This window comes from Siniperca chuatsi, linkage group LG18 (assembly GCF_020085105.1).
Source record: "Siniperca chuatsi isolate FFG_IHB_CAS linkage group LG18, ASM2008510v1, whole genome shotgun sequence".
NCBI lineage: Eukaryota > Metazoa > Chordata > Actinopteri > Centrarchiformes > Sinipercidae > Siniperca > Siniperca chuatsi.
The window spans coordinates 20,105,911-20,130,257 of record NC_058059.1 but is presented as its reverse complement, the minus strand read 5'-3'; the positions used below and the strand labels follow the sequence as shown (position 1 = coordinate 20,130,257).

General features: G+C 39.1%; 1 protein-coding gene across 2 annotated transcripts in view; it reads left to right on the top strand.

Moving 5' to 3' along the window:
• The window catches only part of lrrtm4l1 (leucine rich repeat transmembrane neuronal 4 like 1), a 51,184-nt gene extending 28,700 nt beyond the window's left edge, over window positions 1–22,484 (top strand). For both annotated transcript variants that reach the window (XR_006375553.1, XM_044174782.1), the window contains exon 3: window positions 20,742–22,484. Coding sequence is in view for 1 of the 2 variants with exons in the window: in XM_044174782.1 (XP_044030717.1) it covers window positions 20,742–20,807 (66 nt within the window). In the remaining variant the exon portion in view is untranslated. The remainder of the gene's footprint in view (window positions 1–20,741) is intronic.
• Window positions 22,485–24,347: the final 1,863 nt, after the last annotated feature.

The window sequence follows — 24,347 nt, the reverse complement described above, 5'->3', positions numbered from 1 at the left end:
CCTGCCTCTCGGAGATACTGTGCCTGTATCCCTCCTCCCTTCAGACAGCTTTGAAAAGAGAAGGATGTCACACAGCCAGCCACAGCGCTCACTTTGCATGTCCCCTGGCTAATTTCCCCTCCAGTTCCGTTCCACTTGACAGGCGTTCCACCAAAAAACATTTAGAAGAACACTTTCATTTTCCGCTCCCTCTCCCCTTATACCTCATCAGTTTTAAGAAACCATTAAGGGCTTAAGTGCAAGCAAGCGTGCACCACGAAGAGAGATCTCAATGAATATACAGTAGGTCTCATATTCCAGATTCCAGTTAAATCATTTGCTCTCACACTTTTCCCCCCAAATTCTCCCTTCCAGGCACAAAACAGCAGCTTTTTAATGTGTACATCATGAAATCCTCTCTGGCCTTAAATTATTCAATTCATCATTTCTGTAATCGAGCAAGATAGAATTTTAAAAGATTGAATTATTAAGAGGTTTTTATAGTTTATAGAAAGCTTTCGTTTTCTGTTGAATGCAGGTTCTAAACTCCCAGTGTGTTCATCATGCTGTTCCTGTCAGCCAATAAATGAACCGCTATTAATGGCGACATGGGGCTAATGAGGGCAAGATATATGTTTTTCACTGCTTAGCTCAAGTGTTTTTCGGGTTGCCAAAACAGAGAAAAACTGAAAACATTTCATTTATCGTCATTTTAAAATGTGGACGTGAGAATAGCTGCTCAGATGACAATGCCGGCAAACCCCTTGGTGAGCAGTATTTCCACTTATTCAGTGCCCTCTTCCCTCGACTGCTGGGTCATCCTCAAAAAAACTCTTCTCTGCAGAGGCTGTGCAGGATGATGCATGTGTTGAAATGTTGTAAACGTGGCTCTTTACCCCAGGCGCTCCTCCTCCTATCACACACGCAGAAATACAGTCATACACACTCAACACAAAACCCAATGAGCAGTGTATTATTAGCAGCATCTGGAGCTTGGCTTGGCCCTGCAGCTAAGACAAATAGGGATCTTCTGTTTTACTGGATATCACAACAAAAACACAGAGAAAGATTCTATGGCAGATTTTTGTGTGTGTATGCATGTGTGTTTGTGTCTTAGACTGAAAAGGGGAAAACAGCTCAGTGGCACCTTATATAAAAGAGCCACCCCCTCTATTGCCCTAAATTGAATTTTATAATCCTACCTGCCCCCCTTTTCCTCATGCCACGAACTTTGTATACTTCATCATCAGATAACAGTAGCATCAACCCACCCACCTTCACTTGCTTTGTCAAAAACACACAAACATCTTATTCTGCCACAGTCTTTATAACTGCAAAACTGGCATGAATGCATACTGTACATACTAAAATGTGCAGATACTGAATGGGAATAAGCGTAACTAGCAGTATGATGACTTTGCAACACTGCACAGTGTAAGTCATTAAAATGAACACCACACCTGCCTACACACGCTCACACGGTCTCTTTACAATGTGAATTCCTGAAATTAATTGTTAGTTGTTTTCAAGCAAAAACTTGTGAAAAATTGTGATTCATGCATGTTAGTATGCTAACATATGCATATTAGCACTAAACACAAAGTACAGCTGAGTATGATGGAATGTCATTAGTTTTGCAGGTATTTAGTCATAAACCAAATACTAGCCAAACTGACACCCTGGCCTGATGATGGTGCTAGAGGCGAAGTTAAGGGATCAACAAAGTCATTAAAATTCAGCCTGAGGGGGACATGAATGCCAGTACCAATGGCAATCCATCCGATTGTTGTTGTTATAGACATTTAAGTCTGGACCAAAGTGGTGGACCGACCGACCGACCTACCCACTGCTAGCATGGCTAAAAATATTATAATTTGTGTAGCAGAACTATATTTTTTCTTCTATATTATACTGTTAATCATCTTGCAAGCCCTTAGAATGAACCCTTGGAGGAGTTCTGAAATCCAGGTTGGGAACTACTGGACTAAATGATTAATTATTAAAAATAATCATTAATGATAATGAAAATAATCATTAGTTGGAGCCCTAGTTTAACATTGTATTCCTACAGGGAATGACCATACACACCCATCAACCCATTTGTCTTATTTAAGCTTCCCTTGGAGCACCTTTGATTCCTCGTTTGCAGTTTTATCGCCAACTGAGAGCCAACTGAGTTTAAACAATGTGTGAAAATAAAGCTTGCAGGAAATCAGCCGGAATCAAAAGAGGAAATAAGGAGGCACCATTCCATTCCAAGTGCTATTTATATCATTATGAAGTTGGTGGATAATGTGCAATCTGGCAAGTGGCATAAAATCGCCTCTGCAGAGAGAGCAGGGCTGCAGCTCCTTAAGGATGCTTACAGCAATGACCAGTTTACTATAAAGGATTGAGAAAAAGCTGTCTGCTCGACATACTGTACTTCATGAGCCTTGAAACTATGAGGAGGTACACATGGATTTTTCTCGTTTTCATAAATTTGACAACAAGAGCTCGTTGTTAGTAGTTTATACAGTAATTTTGTGCAGTCCATCATTTTGTGCTCCAAGCCCTATTAGGTTATAGAAAAAAAAACATGTCCATCCAACACAAATTAGAAAATATTTTCACACCATTATTTTTCCTGGCATCAAGGATGTTCAGACCTTCAGTATTTTTGCATGAAGGACAGACATTATTTTGCTTGTCCTTGGTAATTTTATAACATTCTCTACATTCTCCACCTGGGCTACACTGAACTGCTCCCGATGAGCACGCTGGCACCTTGGCAGACTCTGCCATCATTGTATGAATGTGTGTGAATGGGTGAATGTTGGCATGTGTTGTAAAGCGCTTTGAGTGGTCAGTAGACAATTTACCATTTACCAGCTTTGTGCCACAATATGGATCCTATTTTTCTGGAGTGCTTCATCATAAGTTGCCAGTATTATCAGAATCATATATTATTGCGACTGTTGTACAGCATTGTCTATATTTTATGGCCTTGTCTTGCCTTGATCTTTTTGCTGCAAGTAGCTTGCTGAAAATATACTGTATTAGCAGTATGTTTTTTTCCCCTCTTGTCACATACATTTTAATTTTACAAGGCTTTCTCTGCAAATGTTTGAATTATTAAAGTGTGGTTTTCAGAAGGGAGCAGAGACATTTGTGGAGATCACATAATTCTGAATGGTGCCCTATAGGCATACTGTTAGTTTGCTGGAATCAGGCAGCAGCCACAGCCACCCACGGAGGCCACTCCTTTTTGTAGAATAGCAATGCTGCCTAAAGTTGCTCTTCTACTTAGAGTGACCCCTGTTAATTTGAAAAGTTTAAAGTTTATGCCATTGTAACAGAGAGAAAGTTTTGTTTTCTCTTCTAAAGTTCTGACAATCAACTAGATCATGTTTTTTTTTTTTGTATTTAGTGTACATGAAAACAGCCTGCTTATCATCCATAGATTGATGAACAGCCTGTAAGTCTCACACAACCATTCATACAAGTTGTTTACATGCACCACTCGATGAACAGGTTAGTATAAGTTGACTTAAAGAATTAACAGAAATCAGGATATTTCTTCAACTACATAAAGAAATGCTAAGTTATCTGCTCCAACCACTACTGCAACTTCTGCATCGACTGAAAATGATGTCGGTGGGATGGATACATCACTCATTACTGATTGATTAGGGCAAGATAACAACCCCTCCCAAACAGAAAGCGGCAAACATGAATTCAAGGTCAGATTGTCTTTCAAAATGTCATGGGCATTTTTCACGGTTACATTTCATAGACTAAACATTTAGTCGTTGCATGAAAGTATAATAGCTGCAGTACTGTATCACATTACCACATTGTCATGCACATTGTAATACAAAACACTGAATGACCAGGCCAAGTCATAATATGCCAAATTAAAAGTGAATTCCTTTTTTAAGAAATACAAAATACAATTGGTTATTACATATGTCATCACACTTTTTTTGAATCATTCAATAATTGAGTTACTATAGTAGTAACACTTGATATTAGCACCTTCTTTTGCATTTATAAGCAGTATTTAAACAATTAATAAAGTGGTTTATAGCACACTATGACATACTATAGTGTAGTTGTAAGCAGATATAAAGCGCATTTCCTATAATAGCTCACTACAATTTTATAGTGCATAATAAACAGTCAAATTATTATGCACATGCACAAATCCTTTACAGGTTAGGTTTAACCTGTAATTGTAATTGTTTATAGTAGGGGGAAAAAACAAGATATTTATGTATTGGCTTATAAAGCATTTATTAACAGCCTGCACACATGTAAACAATGTTACATTGTATGAAAGAAATGTCAATATTTTGGCTTACAAGTGCACTGTAGTGTTTAATAGTGTGTTTTAAACCATTTATTAATTGTTTATGTACTGCTTATAAATGCTAAATAGATAAGTTAAAATAAAGTGTACCCATACTGATATTAGATTAGATTAAATTCAACTTAATTGTCATTGTACACAGAAAGAAATGCAGTTTCTAGCATCTAACCAGATCAGATTCCTGAATTTAAGCTCCAGATCGCCCTGCCGGTACCAGAATATCAGCACTATAGTGGATCCACAGGCACAACAGGATGCACACGGCAAAGACATTAAGCGGTCGTGGAGGCAACGAAGGGACAAGTAGCAAAAGTGCATAGACAGATATATAAAGATGAACAGAATACACAGAATGAATAATAGAGCAGTGGGCTAGTGATAGAAAGAAGGGATGCAACTGTGATATATACACAATAAACAAAGCAATATACAAAATGTAAAGCAGCTATGATATGTCAGTATGTGACTATGATATGTACAGTATGAAGTAAGTGATGAAGTTGGCTAAATTTCAGATGACTTTTACAAAACTGTGTGATATTCAGTGTATCTGTGTTGGTGAATCCTTGGTTTGGACTTGATGTTACCAAATATGTAGTATTATCTAGCCCTGGTTATTATGCCACAGTTTATTAGCCTTGTTGCATGAGTTGCTGATTAAATATGTTTTTTCTTCTTTCAGATAATTTCACCAAATTGATTCCCCCTGTCCTTTAATCAGTTCTTAATCAGTTATTCATTAGTTCTAAAAACTAATGATGTGAGGAAGCGTTTAAGAGGTTACCCATCATGAACTTTTCAGCTCGTTACTCCACACAAGGCGTGCATATGCTAACACGACACCACGCAGGAGCTCTCCACTTAAATAGCAAACACATGTAGATCAGCGTTCAGTCTGAGGTTCTAAATTCCGGATCTACTGTGGGAAGGAAGACTGGCACTTGTGTGCAGAAATGCTCTTATTACATGTTATGACATAATGTTTTTCTCAATTTATACATTTAAGTTGTTGCAGTTTATTGGGGAGCTGGTGCTTTTCCTTTTTATGTCTTTTTAAATACAGAACACGTCTACTTATCAGATACAAGGCTTTGCAGTTTTAGGGTTTCCAATGTAATAAATTGGGATTGGTTGGCATCCTGACAGTGTTTTTACAGTGATGTTGCTAGGTATGCGTCCTGCGTCGCTGACGCATTCAAATCCGAAAGGACGCAGTAAACTCGCTATTGACACGCCCAGGGGACGCACACTATTTTTTCCTCTTATAATGCTACATTGTGAACAAAAAATCTGTGTTGAAATCATAGCAATAAACAAAAGAAACATTGCTTTTAGAACACAAGTTTTACCCAGAATGTTTTGGCAGTGCACCAGTTGTGTATCAGTTGTAGCATGCTAGTAAACTTAGCCCGGTTAGTCAAGCTCATGTAGCATCGCTGCTCAACTGTATGGGAGCATTACGGTTTCTCGGCTAGTTACAGTGAACATGGACACAGATTAGTGTGGGACTCACTACATTTAAAACCTATCAACATCACTGTTTTTGATAACAGGGCACTGGAAAAGCTCCAGGTATCACATTCAGGATCATGATATCATTTGCATTCCTTTTTCTGTTAAATGTCACATTATGCCTGCTATTTATGAACTGTTGAGTATGACACTGTCACTAGTAGTTGCAGTAGGAGTGCTAATTGTACAGTTGCACCCTCTGGCAAGTGTCAACAGCCACTCCAGTATGAAGGGGAGGGATATGAAAAAGATGTCTCCTGCAGCTATTTGGCAGATCTTCAGGATCAAGTCCTATTATATCAGAAAGTCACAGCTGATTTGGAATATGTGAACAGGATTTGCATGAAGAACTTATATGAAGAACAGAGGATAGGAAGACAACAATCATATGCCTTGTAGTTTCTACAAAGACATTAAACACAGCAAAACAAATTTCTGTTACTGGCACTGACTGCATCAGCATGGCAGGGTTCTGCCCGAAATTCAGCAAATGAATTAATTAAGCTAAACAAAATTGAAAAAAAAAAAAAATTTAATTAAACATGCTTGTCCTTTTGGCCAGAAAACTAGAAACTAGAGGCCCAGGAGCCTAAATACAAAAATCTGTTTGTGTTTTGTTGGATTAATAAGAGCGCTCAGCCAGATTCCTGTTATATTTGGATGCATTTAAATTTCCGTAGCATGCCTCTACCAACCCTTAGAGACATCTAATTTTGTATAATGTGAGTTTTACGATGTCATGTTTTATCCCCTCTGGTTATGAACATTTGGCTCTCACAGTTACACAAAACAGTAGAACTGACACATCTATTTTTGCAAAACTGAGATAATTATATATCATCAAATAGGGAGACAGTTTCATGAAATAATTGATACAATCCAACCCTGATCCTTATCAGACCAATAGAAATTTTGACAAGCAGCCTTTTGATCAGAAGGTCTGAGCTGTTTCAGATTTGGGGGTGGGAAACTGTATGAGTAACACTTTCCCCCTCTTTCAACAAGTACCCAAAACTGAATGAGGCACCATTCACTCTGAGCCTGGTCTCCTGTGATTTCATATCATTTCCACCATTGTCTTCAAATGCAAATGCCCTGTGCACAATATGTGAGAAAATAGTTTTTCCAGAGTGGAAGAACAACACCAATGAGTAGATACAGGTTGTTGTGTGGAACTGAAATTGTGGTATGAATAGGCACCAATTTGACATTTTGGCCACATTACGCTGTTCTTTTCAACTGTCTCATATTGGAGATGAGATTTAATACACTTTCATTTACACTGGGCCACACACATGCATCTCCGTTGGCCAGGTCACAAATATGATCAATGCAATCTGTCTTGGTTTTCCCAGGATACATGCAAATCACTCCAGTCTACTCCAGTCCAGAGGTGGTGGAGATGCACCTGAAGCTGTTTGGTAACTACCAAAACTGCCCAAAGAAGAACAACATATGCACTTTAGCAGTTTAGTTACAACAATAGCAGTTTAGCTAACAACTATTTATAGACTAACACAAACACATGGATGAATCGTTTATGAACTACGAGTGAGACAAAAGTTTTATCATCTTCGCAGGCTCTCACTCACGCCTCTTCCTCACCTATACAGATCAATGCTCATGCACACAGATCATTCAGTGGTTGCACTGATCAGGGACTAGATAAACACTACAACAGCTCAGTTCACCGTCCGTATGATTGTATGTATAAATTACTGGAGCCTCTTTTCTGTTGCTTTAATGAGGCTAATTTTAGCGTACTTTCAGTGTAAATTCAGCTACTGTTTTCACAGGGGACAGACCCTGTTTGTGACTATTTCCATAGACTGTTTGATGTAGTTACACTTGGGAGGAGTAAAGCTTACATATATGTCTTGGGGAGATGGATGCATCTACATCTGGCTAGACTCAAACCACCTAACTGGATTTCAATTCATCTCGAATACTTCTTGGGTGCTCTTAGGGCTGGGAGATATGGCTTATAAATGATGTCTCGATATTAATCTCGAGATTAAACTACCCAACAGAATATAAAGTAGTTAAAATTAGCTCAACCTTAAACATCTACAGCAGTAAACAGGGACCATTTTACTGCACAATGAGTGCTTTATGTAAATCTTGCTGTAATACTTAAATACGTTTACCTTAGGAAGGGTTAGAATGCAGAACTTTTACATGTAGTGGAGCATTTTCACAGTGGGGTTGCTATTAGTACTTTTGTTTAAGTAATGGACCTGAATACTTCTTCCACCTCTGGTTAGCACACCCACCACGGCCTGCGTTACCGGCCGAGCCTTCCCCTTTAAGGAAGGTAGCCTTGTGAAAGTGAGCCTTTCTCTTACATTACTTTAGTCAACCATAAAGTGTGTAGATGAGCTCAGGTTGCAGTATAATAATTACTGGACGGCTGTGTGTTGTGTTTGCTGCCACAGAAAATAAATAAAAAGTGCCTCTTTATGTAACGGTGCTACAGAGTCTTCTTGTAATGTTACTCTTCACAGCGGAGTTGCTTTTAGAATCATGCTGAAGTCAATTAAAATAGCCTGAAACCGGAGTTCGTCCAAATACGTTTTGGAGCTGCGGAGCTGGAACCGCGGGTTGAGTAATCAGAGCGATCAGATGATTGATCGCATTTTCACTTTCCGTTACAGCAAAAAATCACTCGTAAAGTTAGCTGTTAACTAGCTAGCTGTTCGCAGTCCGGACCAACTGCTGCGAAGAGTAGAAGACGCTGTAGTAACGTTACATAAACAGGGACTTTTTATTTATTTTCTGTGCTAGCAAACACAACACACGGCCTTTCAGTAACTATTATACTGCAACCTGAGCTCATCTACACACAGCAGCGACCAGCGGAAGCAAAATTGTGTTACCTACATAAAATTACTTGTTAGCTTACTTTTTCACATAGCAAACAGGGAGTGTGTGTCCAACTGATTACCTAATTTTACACTTTGTGGAGGCTGTAGCAAGGCTAATACATAGCCATCACAAGCGTCCACAACCATTGCTGAATAATGAGTCCATTGTACAAACTTTTGTAATGGCTGCTAGATGCTGACTCCCAAAAGTGTTGAAGTGAATAGGAAAACCCCAATCTTCTCCTTTGAAATACAAAGTCGAATGTTTTCACAAAGCAGCCAATTCTGTACAGCTGACACTGAAGAACTAAAAAGGTTGGGTGATAAAAGTAATTAGCTTTGGCCGAATGGTACACCACACAGTGCAACATACTAGCAATGCATTTTAAAACATCATTATGAATCTTTATCACAGCTACAGTAAACATAATGGTATTTGACATCAGTTAAGTTTTCAGCTGACCACAATCATGTCAAATCACAATTAGCGGAATACACAACTCCTAATCTAGAACTTCAAATTGGTGACATATGCAGTATTTAATTCAAATGTGGCCCTTTCAACTGCCCTTTTTTAATCTAGTTCATCTACAGCCAGCTGTAACACTGCCATCAAAAAGCCATCTTCCACTCACCAACAGCTCTGCATGGTCGAAATCAATTACTGAAGACCCTGCATATACAGTATATAAACTACAGCAGCATTGCATTATGAATAAACAATGGCTTCATTTGAGTTGAATGATTTCTATTTTACCTCATAAAATGAGATTGCACCAATATCAGTCCAAACAGAGTATAATTAATCATCTAAGAAGGTTTTTATCATGATCATTACATTGAGTCCATTTTAATTTATGTCTTTGTCTCTGACTGATGCCAAAAAGCCCTCTTGCAACCAGTGGCCAAAATACTGTCCAGTAGAAATAATGGAATAATAAAAGTGTTTACAACAATTCTATTATACTTAATCATATTAATCAATCATTATCAATGTATTGTATTGCATCAAGACAGGCCTGAACAGAATTTCATTTAGTCAAAAAGTACAGGTTTTGATTCCATATAAAGATGTTTACAGAGTCAGTGTCAGAAGGAAAGCTACAACCCCAAAAATAAGGGAAATTTTCTCGCATCATTGGCATTAAAGATATTTTATATGACTGAACACAAGCTGAGAAGACTTGCTGCTGAACATTTTGCACTATACTACATACAATCACAAACCAGAGTGTTGGCTCCCTTGTGTGGCTTTGGTAATGAGTTATTCATGCTTATAAAATGTTGATTAATTGAACTGTCTCTGACCACAGAAATACACATGAACTCTAATCTAGGGTGACTTTTTCTTTCCTTAATTAGTTATTATTGGTTGATTTCATACAGCAAGTCATTACGGTCCATCAAACACTTATCAGTTTAATTTCCCATGTAAAAATAAAAGTCAATAACAGAAAATTAGAAAACTTTACTTCAGTTTTGTGGCACCTTTGTAGTTATGAGTAATCACAGCATATTGATGCCTTTTACCTGTTACTCAGAAATGAACCACTATTCCCAAATACTGTACAACTGAGATGGACTCGAGGATGGTAAAACTCATTTTTGTCAAAACAAGCATAGGAACCCATTTGTAGAAGCTGAGTGTTAGTTGCAGTGAAGAGCTGAGGGAATGTCCTGAGCTGAGACGAGAGGATCTGCTCGGTTTCTAATGGGGTCCAGATGTGAGAAAAGAGAGAGATTTGGATTTGAACACAGACACAGTCTTACACAGTGCACAGTAGGGCTGGGAAACATGAAGGTATATGCCAAGAGAAGATGGAAATTTGTCAACCGTCACTAGAAACACTAGAAAAATTTCTATCCTTGCAGTATGTGTGGTTGTATTAAGCCATTGTGTGCATTGTTGAAAATCAATGAGCAGAACTGCTTCATCGGAGTATCAAATTCATTTGATGTTTTGAATCAAATCTATTACCTTGATTTTTCAGGCATAACATTCACTGAATCAGCCAAAATCACACATTCCAATACAATTATTTTATCTATAAACGTTACTACATCAACCTTTGAATTTAAGGATTTAAAGGCTGATTTGTCAAATACACAAACAGTATGTGTAGTGAAGTGCAATGTGGCATACTCTTAAGGCTGTGCAAAAAAGACTAGTCTGGACGTTTATACACGATGGAGTGCAAATGTGCAATGAAATGGATTTGCAGAGGACAACGTGCTGGACAAGGCAGAGGATATACAGAGGTCACATTTCACCATTCTGATTGCCTGAGGAATGAAGCTGTCTGTGTTGGACTTGTGGCTACAGAGGCGTTTGCCTGAAGCTGGAATAGTCTGTCGCTGGGGTGGTGAGGATCATTCATAATCCTACTAGTGCTACTTCTGCATTTTCTGGTATACAGTAAGTCCTGCAGAGATCAGATTCTCAGTGATGTAAACTCATAGGTACCTGAAGGTGCTCACCCTCTCCACAAGTGTCCCACCGATCCTCAGGGGTGTGTAGTTCCTGTAATGCTTCTTCCCAAATTCCAAGCCCCTTTGTTTTGCTGTCATTTAGTTGAGAGGTTGTTGGCTCTACACCATAGTCCCCCACAGGTCCCCCACCTACACCCATGTCTGTCCAGACTCAAATAATATATGTAGTGAATACTTGGAAGGAATTGAATAAAAAGGTATAAAGTGTATTTTTTAGCTAAATGGAAGTTATTACTATATTGATGATATGCATGATTCCAGTGAGTATACATTGTTGAACTGATTAATGAAGGATTTTCGTAGATGTATTGGCTAAACAGGTACACATGTACTTGATTACTATGTAAAGATGGATTCTTATAGAGTATAGCTACACAAAATGAAGTGCTTTTGTTTCCTCCTGGCATTTTTAGATTTGAAGCTTCTTTGTGAGCTGTAGGTGAAACTCACTCACTCAGAGGATCACGATTAGCTAGGCGCGTTTCAAGACATTGTTTGCAGTCGTGCAATTCTGATGACGCTCGAAATTCAGAATGAGGCAGGAAGTGAAAAGCAGAATGGACGAGATGGAGGAAAGCCCGTACTGTCCTAGTTATTGTTTACTCATTGTGTCGTCCCAGTCAACATGTGTGTGAAATCTGGAATTGCCCAAGTCATTATTAAATTATGGCTAAAATCCTATTTTGAGGTCTCAATGACCTTTGACCTTTGAGACCAACTGTGAAATATGGTCATCAATTCTTGAGTTATTGCCAAAAACATGTTTTGTGAGGTCACAGTGACCTTGAACTTTGGCAACTAAATTCTAATCAGTTCATCCTTGAGTCAGGTACATCCCAAGTCTCTTAATTGCATCCGCGTTTCCCTCACTTGCGTCTTTTCCTTGCGGGGATAGAAGAAACAAGGAAATGTGTTTTTAGAGAAATTAGTCGTCCTATCCTCTGAAGCGTCACGTGAAGCGACGTCTGTTTCGATGATGGCAGCAGCTGATCACAGCTGGATCAGCTGTCAGTCGGCTTTAACAGCTGTAGAGCCTTTTGATGGAGTTTGTGTATCTGGAGAAAATCTGTCTGGTCATCAATCACCTGCATGAATCACAATCATCATAAATCATAACACTCAAGCCCAGATGAACATGCATGTGCATGCACTTACATAAATAAATGCACACACTGAGACATTTCATCAGGGATGTGCTCAGTTTGATCATGGCCACAACTCCCTGGATCAGATTTCCTCCAAGAAATCTTTGAGCTCTACCTTTAGACCACTGTTTCTCTTGCTTAATGCATACACACAGAAAATCCCTCGCTGTTTAACTTCAAATGATGTTATTTTAGAGCAGCTTACTCACACTGGCCCACTTACATGTGGGCCTCTATATGCTCGCTTCGAATGAAATACATTTTGTGTTGTTAGAGACAGGGATAGTGTAGCGCGTAAACATACTTGCTGTGTTGAGCTTATTTCCTTTACTCTCAGATAGCGTAGTTACCCAACAAAACGGCATCTTCATAACAGCAATTGGAAATAAATAGTAATTTGAGCTGCACAGAAATATACTGGTTTTTAAAATAGTATTTGCTAGAACTCAATATGGCTTGCTGGGACTGCTGTAGTTGTTCTTATAGTTCCAATTAGGTGATGAGGTTATTACAGTGAAGTGTACACCCTTTTACACCATGACACCATTTCTAGTGACTAGTGTTCAGCCTCTGTTCGCTGTACATCCAGTGATTACATGCAGATTGTAATGATGTATTTGTGGTATTATATACATAGAGTTTGCTTACCATCCGTTTTCCTTTATTGATATCCTGAAAATTTCTCAATATGTTCATTGCAAAGTTTACATTTTCAATCTAAGTAATAAAATATGGCTGAGGGCAAAATATTGCACTTGCTTTCAAGATTTATATAGTCATACATTCATGCACTCAGCACTAGTATTAACCTGGGTACATATTATTTACGTATTTACAAATGAGATGGGGATGCATTTAAACAGGGACAAATAGTTTGTGCACTATAAGGGAAGTATATCATTCTCTACATTTTAATTTATATTAGACATGACATATCCTCCCAGATGTTTGTCTTTTTTTTTTTAAATCTAATTTGTGGCTCTAGTTTGTTATTTCCACAATTAAGATAATCGAATTTTCCCATGATACATGTGTTGCATCATTTATGTTAATAGTCGAGCATGACTGCTGTGACCTTGCTGAAAATAAAATCAGAAGCATTTAATGAATGGCTTTTTGTTGGACCAGTAGCAGGAAGTTCATTAATTTGGTTCTGGACGCTTTAAATTGCTGTCCTTTGTCTGTACCGTATGTCAAGATTAGACCTGATCCATGTCTGCCATGATCTCGGAGAGTCTTGAGTATATGAATCGAACACAGACATGCAAATATACACTAGACATATGCACATCAGTGTTTTCCCTAGGATTTTTTCCAGCAGTGGTGCTGAAGTGCATGAGTTTTATTTTGCGCCACCAGAAGATATTTTGCACGTCTGCTGACACGAGATGGGCTTTAGACACATATTTGCACACAGTTGTAGATGTCGTATTACGTTTATTAAAATAATTTGTTTAGCTAATCAAATTATAACAGAAAACACCATCTAGGCATAGGCCTAATGTTACATTCATTAATAAACCGTGAGTTTGATCCAATATTTGCTACTGACGTTTCTACCCCAGGGACCAACCCCAATAGACTCACAAGCGGGGACATTTTGATGAAAGAGAGCGAACTGATGTAACTCTATCACTGGTTTCACATCAGCTGGTTGGAGTTTGCCATCAAATGAATGTAAAATAAGCACATCGGTGACCCGGCAAAATACGCCGGGGCAGTAGACTAATCAAGTGGACCCAACGTTAGAATAACAGATGCTAGAGAGCTACCAAGGCGTTTCACTGGATTAAAAATAAGTGTGGGGGGGATGGGAGTCGACTCTGGCTGCTTAGAGATAGCGAGTTTATTGCATTTGGGAAGACTTTTATATAGCAGCACCGCTGTTGAATGCATTTAGGGGAAACAATGCACATACATGAACACACAAGAGCAGCTGTGTTTGTTAACCTTGTTATGTTTTCCAGACCAAAGTTAACACAGTATTTCAACTGTCTAATTAACTTTACTATTCACAAAGAATTCATACATTCAGTCTATTTCCTATTGTCTGCCTCTCTTTTCATGGTATTTAGGGAAAGAAGGGAACATGCAACTTCACACAAACACACAGGCAACGGGGTGGGGAGCTAGAACAGGGTAATTGGAGCCCTGAGTGGAGTAAGGCTTGTGATCCCTTTGAGAGTGGTTGGCATATGTCTGTGTTACTTCCAGCTGTCCTGACTGAGAGCAAACTAATTACATCATGTCTGTATCCTGCTAATTAGTATCCTAATTAAAAACACATAAAAGGCGTTAGAGGGGGTGGATGAAAGTAGGGACAGCTCTGGACATGTAACTTGTGTTCTTGAAAAGAGCTTAACTTAGCCTTAGAAGTGGTCAGTTTTCTTTTGGAATGCCTACATAGAAGGGGAACAGCATTTATAATTATGCGCCTTTCAATTACAATTATTAGTGTTGTTTAGTTGTGTAGGCAATTATTTCAATGCAGTTTGGACAAACCAACACAACTTCATCATTCGTCATATGTATATGCCCCCCCAAACTCACACCTTGTTTACCGTACGGTAAACAAGGTCCTCTTGTGTGATGTTCTGTACGTGTTATCTTAGGTGACATTCCATACATCAGTGGACTGAACAGAGAATGCATTTTGGTACTTTGTTCTGATTTTTACAAAGTTATTGCTTCAGCTAATTGGGTTGGTATAAATAAAACTGCCATGTCACAAGTCAAAGTTTGTTTGATTATAAAATGTTACTGTTAGGTTGTCTTTGTTTGCCTGACTTACTACTGAGGTTGTATTTGATATCATGTGTCAGAATCAATGGTTACACATTGTAACAATAATTCTGTGAAGAAGGCAGGGCCATTATACATGTACTGTACTTTTAATTCTTAGGACTCAGTTTTTATGCCAGCACAATGTCTGTAGATGCACAAATGCTGGCACAATGCCATTTTTGTCAGGAAAAGTCCTGTTTTTGTATTTGTACCTGTTTGGGTTTTTTTGGCTCCATACAAACCCTCTTGCACAAAGATGGACAGGCGGGCACAGCTGAGGTCCTTCTGTAGAATGGGAGACTCTAGATGGACCACTATTACCTGCAAGGTGAGGTTCATGTGACCGACAGAGACAGGCAAAGGTGTCAGTAGGCAAATTTTCGGTAGCCTTGCTTGCTTGTCTACTTGTACTATAGAAGAAGGTAAACAGTGAAGAAGCACATAACACAACTGTCCTTGAAAAATCTGTAAAACTTTCTAAAGCAAAGTGTAAAATGCAAGAAAGTTCCTTAATCAACCAGTCTGGTTTCTTTATTCTTTCACTTCTGTTTCACTTTTGTTTTGACAAATTATGATTAAAAATATTTTCTAATGTAGGACTGGACAGAAACCAAATAAAAACATGTAGCAAGCCAACCTCCCTCCAAAATATATTATATCCATAATGAATATGCATGCAGACAATTCAATAAAATTGTATTTATATAGCACCAAATCATAACAACAGTTATCTCAGGGCACTTGTCATATAGACCACGTCTAGACCGTACTCTATAATATTATTTACAGAGACCCAACAAATCCCACCATGAGCAAGTATTTGGCGACAGTGGCAAGAAAAAACTTCCTTTAAGATATAAAATATATTATATCCATAATGAATATGCATGCAAACAATTCAATAAAATTGTATTTATATAGCACCAAATCATAACAACAGTTATCTCAGGGCACTTGTCATATAGACCACGTCTAGACCGTACTCTATAATATTATTTACAGAGACCCAACAAATCCCACCATGAGCAAGTATTTGGCGACAGTGGCAAGAAAAAACTTCCTTTAAGAGGAAGAAACCTTGGACAGAACCAGACTCAATGGTGGGCGGCCATCCGCTGCTGCCGTGTTAGGTTTCGAGAGAGAGCAAAAGAGAGAGAGAGAGAGAGGGAGGTTTTGGAGGAGGGGGGTGGGGGAGAGGGAGGCACAATGCAAATACCACCTAGAATTTATTTATTTTTTAATAGTAGAATAGTAATTGTAGTGTTAATATTAATAAATTAGTAATAATAGGAATGACAGCTATAGGAAAAATAATATCAGTATTAGTAACAGAGCCAATAACAACAACTGTAGTAGCAGTTGTTGAGCAGGAACACGGGGGTAGCAGGTGGCCCACAACCACAGATCCAGTCTCTGCAGCTCCGGAGGCAGAAATACCTGCTGAAAGCGACAGAAGGAGAGGAGAGAGACAATGCATTCAACTACAGGAGAGACAAGATGTTGCATTAGTAACATGCATTAATGGGATAAGAATGCATACAGATGGAGAGGGAGGAGAAGGAGGAGAGGTGCATCATGGGAAGTCTAGCGCCAGTCTAGGCCTATTGCAACAATAACTACGGGATGGTTCAGGGCTCACCTGAGCCAGCCCTAACTATAAGCTTTATCAAAGAGGAAAGTCTTAAGCCTACTCTTAAATGTGGAGATGGTGTCTGCCTCCCGAACCCAAATTGGGACCTGATTTCACAGGAGAGGAACTTGATAACGGAAGGCTCTGGCTCCCATTCTACTTTTGGAGACTCTAGGAACCACAAGCAACTCTGCATTCTGGGAGCGCAGTGTTCTAGTCGGGTAATAAGGGCCTTCAATGTAGATTGATTCAATCCTTGTAGCCATCATAAAGCTTCAGGAATCACTCAAGCTTTCCATGTTGTCTCTACGGACGGTATGTTTCCAGAATGCACACCACTACAAGGGACAGTTCTAAACTCTCAAGCCAGTCCCTCACAGGATTCATGCCCCAGGTTGGACAATGTGTTAGGGGACTGACCAGGGTGGTCGCTACATCAGCCAAGTAGTCTCTGGGGAAGTTGTCCAGTCTGAAACGGCCAGTATCACTGCCGGCTTCTCATGTCTTCTTTTTCCAACAACTAGAAACTCATGCAGGGGTAAGAGAGGCATAGAGGAGCCTTTTTTGCTAAAGTGCATGTGCAAACACACTCCCAAGGACAGATTTTTATGGGATGGCACAAGATCCACAAAGGACAGTGGGTGTTTGTCCTTGAGGTAAACAAATCCAGACTAAAATTTTCAGGTTGTATCTTGACAGCTTGTCTCTGGACATCACATTATCCCCGGCATTTCTGCTGCCTGAAATGTGATGTGCTCTGAGGCAGAGGAGATTCCTTGTGGCCCAGTTGTGTGGTTCTGAGATCTTGAACAGTATTAATAGTTAACAGCTACACTTCTACCACACGCTGCAATCCTGCATTGTTGAAGGACCCCTGACCATAACGTTTGCCAATTTTATCCTGGGCTCTTGCCAGCTTGTCGTAACTCCCACTTTGGTCAAAACCGAGGAAGCTACCTTGGCCTGCTATTAGAGATGAAGAACTCCCCTACTTTTGTGCTGTTTTTATGGAAGTAGAAGCAGCATTTTCAGAGGCTGCCACAGGCAGGTGGAGGAGGACAATTGCTCCTTCAGATACATTAAGAATGTTGCTCTGTTGTGAAAGGCCACTAGTGCTGTCCCGTTGTTCCGGAAAACAATGCTGGAGAACTGGCAGCAAAGAATTTTGGTTCCCTTTCTACCACTGGAAAGTTAAACTTTTCAGAGAGTGCAGAAGTGAAGCACATATCCCTGGTGACAGAGGACAAAACCTCCTTATGGCAACATGTCTTCCTTGTTGCCATAAAGGAAGCAAGCAGCCAGTCTTGAATCCCGGCAGCAGAAGTGATGGGGACAAAAACATCTATAGCCATCCTATCCTTTCATGCAAAGTGATATAAAAAGCATGGTCTCCAAATTATGGCTGAAAGACATCAAACGACTAATGGCTGTTTCGCAATGCAAGTGTTTAAAGAGGTGTGAGCAGCGAGTGAATTACAATAATCGTTTAACTAAACACTTGAAGAAAATCATGTTGAAGGAGCATAATGTGTTTTTGCAAATAACAGCTCAGATGTCTGTGTGCATGAAGACAACATTTGAGCTGTGCTGAAACAACTACATAATACATTATGAGAGCAACAAAACTACAGAAAAACAAAGAACAAGACAATAAAGTAAAATGATCGGTTGACATTTTGCTCTTGCTGTGTGGGCTTTTACCATCAAATGAGCACAATGAGCCACACAACTTCTTAATCTTACAAGTAATCCAATCCTGCAGTCACTCACCAAGGTATGTGAAGATGATCTCTTGAATTCAGATGTAAGAGATGTGACTGCAATTACTTTCAACTTGCTGCCATGTCACTGCATTTGACTGCACACTGTTTTATAGAACCTGAATCAATCCAAAGTGTAAAAATTAACATTTTGAGGTGAAACTACTTTGTAACAGGCAGAATGTTGGATACCTTGTAAAAATAAGACTACATAAATATTTGTACACAATTCATATAGTCATTTGTAAAACATCTTTTGCTTATGTCATCATGGATTTCTTGTATCTTCTCTTATTTCCATAGTTATACAAGATAAACAAGGCTCTAATGCCAGCGCATGCTGCATTACCAGTTGCAATGGGGCAAAACATGTCTATAATATTGATTATAGTGTGTAATGACAAAAATTAATTGGGTAGATTATCTACTCATTTCATCGTTTTTCCTATTTTTTCTTTCCACCACCTCATAGGATGATATGTTTCTGTTTAGATGCGTGTGTGTCTGCCTGTTCAGAGGGTTGTATCCCTCAGCTTTTGTGTCTGTGTTGCTTGCTTCAGAGTTCATGTTAATGTGCATGTGTTCACAGCCTGAGCTTTTGCTGCGAGTTGTTTCTGTTTTTGTGCTCTGTTGAAATTGTCTAAGGTATGACAATTTCTGCTGCTGTCTTCACTTCGCTCACATCCACCTGAGAGGTAGATAAAGAGTTGAGTGAAGACTTATCAGCCTGTTTGATAGCGTTTAAATAAAAGTTCTGCTCAGGGCATACTCATCTGAGCTCGATGTTACAGAGATCTGCTTCACGCCGACAGCAATCTCAGCTTGAGCAGCAAAAAGTTGAGCCGGGATAATTTCGATTCTGAAAGCTTTAGAAATTGCTTAGCCTGGCAAAACTCACAGCATTTGTGTTATTAAGGCAATGTGGATTTACCTGTAGCCAAGTCACAAATAGGCTCTTTTAAAGGTTAAGTTGTAAAGTAAAGGGATTCAGAGCACAAACGCTCAGAGGCAAACTTGGATATGTGGGCTGAGTGTGCCTCTGCCTCTTTCAGTGTGGAGATCAATTCAAAGCTTGTGGCTCTTAAATGAGAGGAAAATGTCAAAATCTCTTACTAATTTGCAACATCTCAACAAGCTTGAGCTGACCTGTGGGAAAGCGCTGACATTTAAAGGTCCCGAATCATTCACTTGTCATGATTTTTAATTTACTGTTTCTAGTGATACAAATATGCTATGTGATAGGAACGAGCCTGTTTATTTCAAATAACTTTTTTATACTATATAGAATAGAATTGAGTATAGAGGTGTACCCATACATTACATTGGAAATAAATTGAAAATATAAGCACACTTATTTTTGCATTATTGAAAATGTATTGAATCATAACATGATGTTTTGTTCATTGCTTTATATTTACCTATGGTTGCATAGTCAGTGAATACAAGGGTTGCTCCCATGATTCTTTGCATCCTTTTACAGTGTTTGGAAGTTAGCCAATTTGGCCACTCTTCTAACTCGCAGTCAGTCAATATGGCTACTGTGTGAATAAAGAAAATGCTCTTTACATTAAAGCTGGTTCCTTTGAAGTAATCCGAGAATAACCTACTATATAGACTAAATTGACTTTTAAATATCTGTAAATACAGTATGTGACAAATGTATTCCCATTCTAAAGATACAATGAAAATGGAAATATGTGAAAAAAGTGACTTCTCTTTCCAATACGTGTCATGTAATTAACTTACATACACTGAAATAGTTAGATTTGGTACTGGAGCCATTGCTACGATGCCAATCAATGCTTGATTAGAGAGTAATTGAAATATCTAGGCTATTGTTAGAAATAATGTGACATAAAGTGACAAAATGTGTAGGTGAGATGGCTCAATTGAACACCTTTTTTAATTTAATTATTTCAGCTTAAATTGACATTTTTAAAATGAACACTTGTAATTTGAGCTCTGTGTTGGGTTTTCATTTAATCTCTAAGTCATTAAGGAAGTCACTCCACCTCAGCCTTCTAAACTATTTAAGCACATGGGATTTCATCATCTGCTTAATTGCTTACCCTAATTTGCTTTGCTGGCACTGTCTCAGCCCCATTGTACTGTTATCAAATCACTGGGCACTGTAATTAACTTTACATTGTAACCACCATCTCTGTAACTGGCACAGACCAGCTGTTAAATGGTTTAAACTTTGTCTTTTTTCTTCTTGCCTTGCAGAATGAGTATACGTGTCCACGCCCCCTACCTGGTGCCTGGCTGGGAGATGTGCCTACCATCCATTAACCCCAAAAAGGAACTGCTTTCGATGGTGCAGCAAACCACATTGAAACAGGGATACAGGAGAGAGACATATGCAGAGAACCTATCAGGATCCTACTCCCATAATTCCCATTCATGGATACATTTAAAATGGTCCTTCACGCTAACAAGGTCAACCAATGACCAAGACAAAGAGGAGATAATAATGTCTTTTTCTTAAGATTTTATAATGTCTTTTTTTGGCCTGTGGTCTTTGGTCATCAGCTTTGCTGCATTCCATCATGCTTCATCACTACACAAATACTGACACAGATGGTTGTGGAAATGCAGTCCTATGGTAAATAGCAGAGCCTTGGAAAAAGATTTGTGAACACTAATGGATGGTTATAACCAACATGGGAGCTTATTGTATAGACTTTATAGCTTACTGTCTTCACGAGGACAACATAGCATTGTTTTAAACACAGGCAAAAGACTGTACAAACTCAAGAGTCTTTAAAAAGTGTAAACTGAGCAATGAATCATTAATGAAAATGCATTGAACAAGTGACTCTGACTGCTCTGCTAACACAGCTGTGTGTAATTTAAAGTGGGTTTCCATATTTTGATTCCATATGAAGCATCATTTCAATACGTGTTTTTTTTTTTTTTTTTTAAAGGAAGACTAATCAAAGGCTAGGAGGGTGTAAATGTGCCTCAATGGAGCAGGAAAATTATAGAAAGGAGTCACTGAGTTTCTGTGCACCAGTCAGTAAAAAGGAATCCGCTCCATCAGGTGGAAATCAAGTCAGCTGGAAGAGTTTTGACGCCTGCGAAAAGTTGCCAGAGGAAAGCAAACTGTCCCCCAGCCAATGACTGGAGAAGTTTTTTGTTTGTTTGCTTTTTTTAAAAAGTTTTTTCTAAGTTGTTTCTAATTGCAATCAAACCTCGACTATGTAGTTTGATTTGGAGGACAGAAAGGGCAATCAGAAGCAAAGGAGGGAAAAAAGAAAACGATCATATCAAGGGAAAAATGTAATTTTCTGAAATTATAATGTTGTTAATGTTGTACTTTATGAATATGTGTTTCTGCTATTTTCAACACCAAATACCAAAGAGCCAAATGGAGCATTTTTGGCTTTTGGCTCTTCCAACCATGGGTTGTGACAGATCGAGGATTTGCTCTCTTAAAAGAAATCCAAGAAAAATCAAAAGAAGCCTCAACTTCCCTCACATCCAGCAGTGCTCCGGTACCCAATTGGCTTTTTTCATGTGTGTAATGTGTACGTCTTTGTGAACAAGTGATCTTGCAACGACAGTCTTCATTAGGAAGATCTTGTCTGAAAGATAACTTCGAGCACTGCTTACGTTTTATGACTTATGTTCAATACATGCTTCACTTAATCAGCCCATGTCTCCCCTTGAAAAGACTGCAGATGTTGTGTACAGTTCCGCGTTTGCTTGTGTTTCATCCGTTGAGTTCTTAATTATATTTGAGATGCATTGAGTTGTGAATTGTTTGTTTCAACCTTCAAACATAATCTTTCTACACTGGAAAATAATAATTTTCTATTGTACATTTCCACTTCCCCCCTTGAATTTGTTGATATTTAGTAAGCAGCTGTATTCTTTGTTCACTTTCAACAGTATGTTTTATAATGAAAATAATAACTTTATTGGTGAGCCATATGAATGGTCAAATTAAAATATTCATCAATCATTTTTTGTGTTCAAGCTGTGTGTGGGAAGCATTATCTTATTGTATGTGTTTGTGTGTGTGCGCTCGCTGTCCACTGTAATTTAATAAGCTTGTACCCTGTTTCACGTCTCCATTCACGCCCATTGGAATCTGTCCCATTCCCCACAGATCTCCGGTGACGAGGCTGTCACATCAACATTAGCCTCATTAATTTACAGAGCAGAACATTGATCTCTGTTCGACCGTTCTGTTCATCACTGCAGGCCCCACCAGCCCTGTAATTACGCTTCCTGGGTAATGTGTTGCATATCTCAAGAGGGGGTCCTGCTTAGTGAATTTGCTCCACGTTCGCTACACTTGGAACATGTAAAGCTGTCAGCTCAGAGGTCCAGATGGCAACTCTGCCCGGCGCTCCCTGCGGTATTTTCACATGCTTCTCTCTACCTATCTCGCCCTGCTACTACATTTCTCCTTCGCTCATCTTGACTTCCTCTCTGTCGGGTGCCCACATCTCACTCACTTTCAGTTTCTTCCCATTATTTATGACGTTTTTGGTCAGTCTTCTGCATCTCTGTTTCACTTTATTCCCTGCTTCCTCCCCATCTGTCTTAAAAGGGTCAGTTCACCCAAATTACAGAAAAAGATTCTTATCCCTTATCTATCTAGCCATTCAGTTGCCTGTAAATGGGATGAACAAAATAGTAGACAGTTTCAGCTGCTGTATTAGACTGCATTAGTTTTAATTGCAACTGAGGGTATGAGTCAAGGTTCTGAGATTGCTGCTCCCATACCAATACAATGGGGATGGAGGGAATTTTGTTTGTGTTGCTCAAAGCATTGAAAATGACATTTAGTTGTGGAGGTGAATACCTCTATTGTTTTGGGGTAGCAAAAAGACCCTCAGTTGGATTTCTCAAAACCTGGGCACATCAAACTGAAACTATCTGTGTGGCCAGACACTACTACTGGTCAGCGCTGAGATGATGAGTTGACTAATCAACTAGGCGTTATTGACAGCAGATCGTAGAGACAGGCAGGAAACATGCAGAGAGAGGAGGGGATGACGTGCCCCAAAGTACAGCTGCAACTAACAATTATTTTAGTCATTGATTAATCCACTGATTATTTTCTCAATTATAGGTGGGGTATGCGATTCTAATCCAATACACGTCTTTTTGTCAAATTCAGCGAATATTTCCTCACAGTCCGCTAGCTGACCGTTCTGTGTGTGTGCTGAAAAAAAATCTGGTGTTTGCCCTGGCTCTGTAAATGGGAAAGAAAAACACTATTCCAGCCATTCCAGCCATGAGTTGTGTGTCGGGTAGCGTTAAATGCCATGCCCACAGACATTCTTTCTATGCTGTTGTTGCTATAGTAGAAGGAGAGTTGTGAGTATTACTGTGTGGAGCTGGTTTGCTGTCCTCTCTGACTGATAGCTTCGCAGCAGCAACTGTAGCGGCACTTTGCTAACCCACAACCTAGCTAGCGTTAGTTACATTACTTGCTGTGTCGTTGTTCGCTCTGTATCATGGTGTTTGTCATGGTATTGGATTTCTCAAGTATCGCATACCCCACCTTTAATAGATTAATTGTTCTGTCTAAAAAATGGCACATTTTCAAATGTCTTGTTTTGTCTGACAAACAGTCCAAAAACCCAAAGATATTCAGAGAAAAGCAGGAAATATTCATGTTCCCGTCTGGAATCGAACCACTGACATTGTGAGTATCTTGACCGACCGCCAGACAACCAGGACACCAACGATCAACATGAATCAACAATTTTCATAATCACTTAATCATTTAAGTCGTTTATCAATCAAAAAATTCCAAATATTTGCTATTCCCAGCTTCTCATGTGAGAGGTTTGTAAATTGAGAATCTCACGG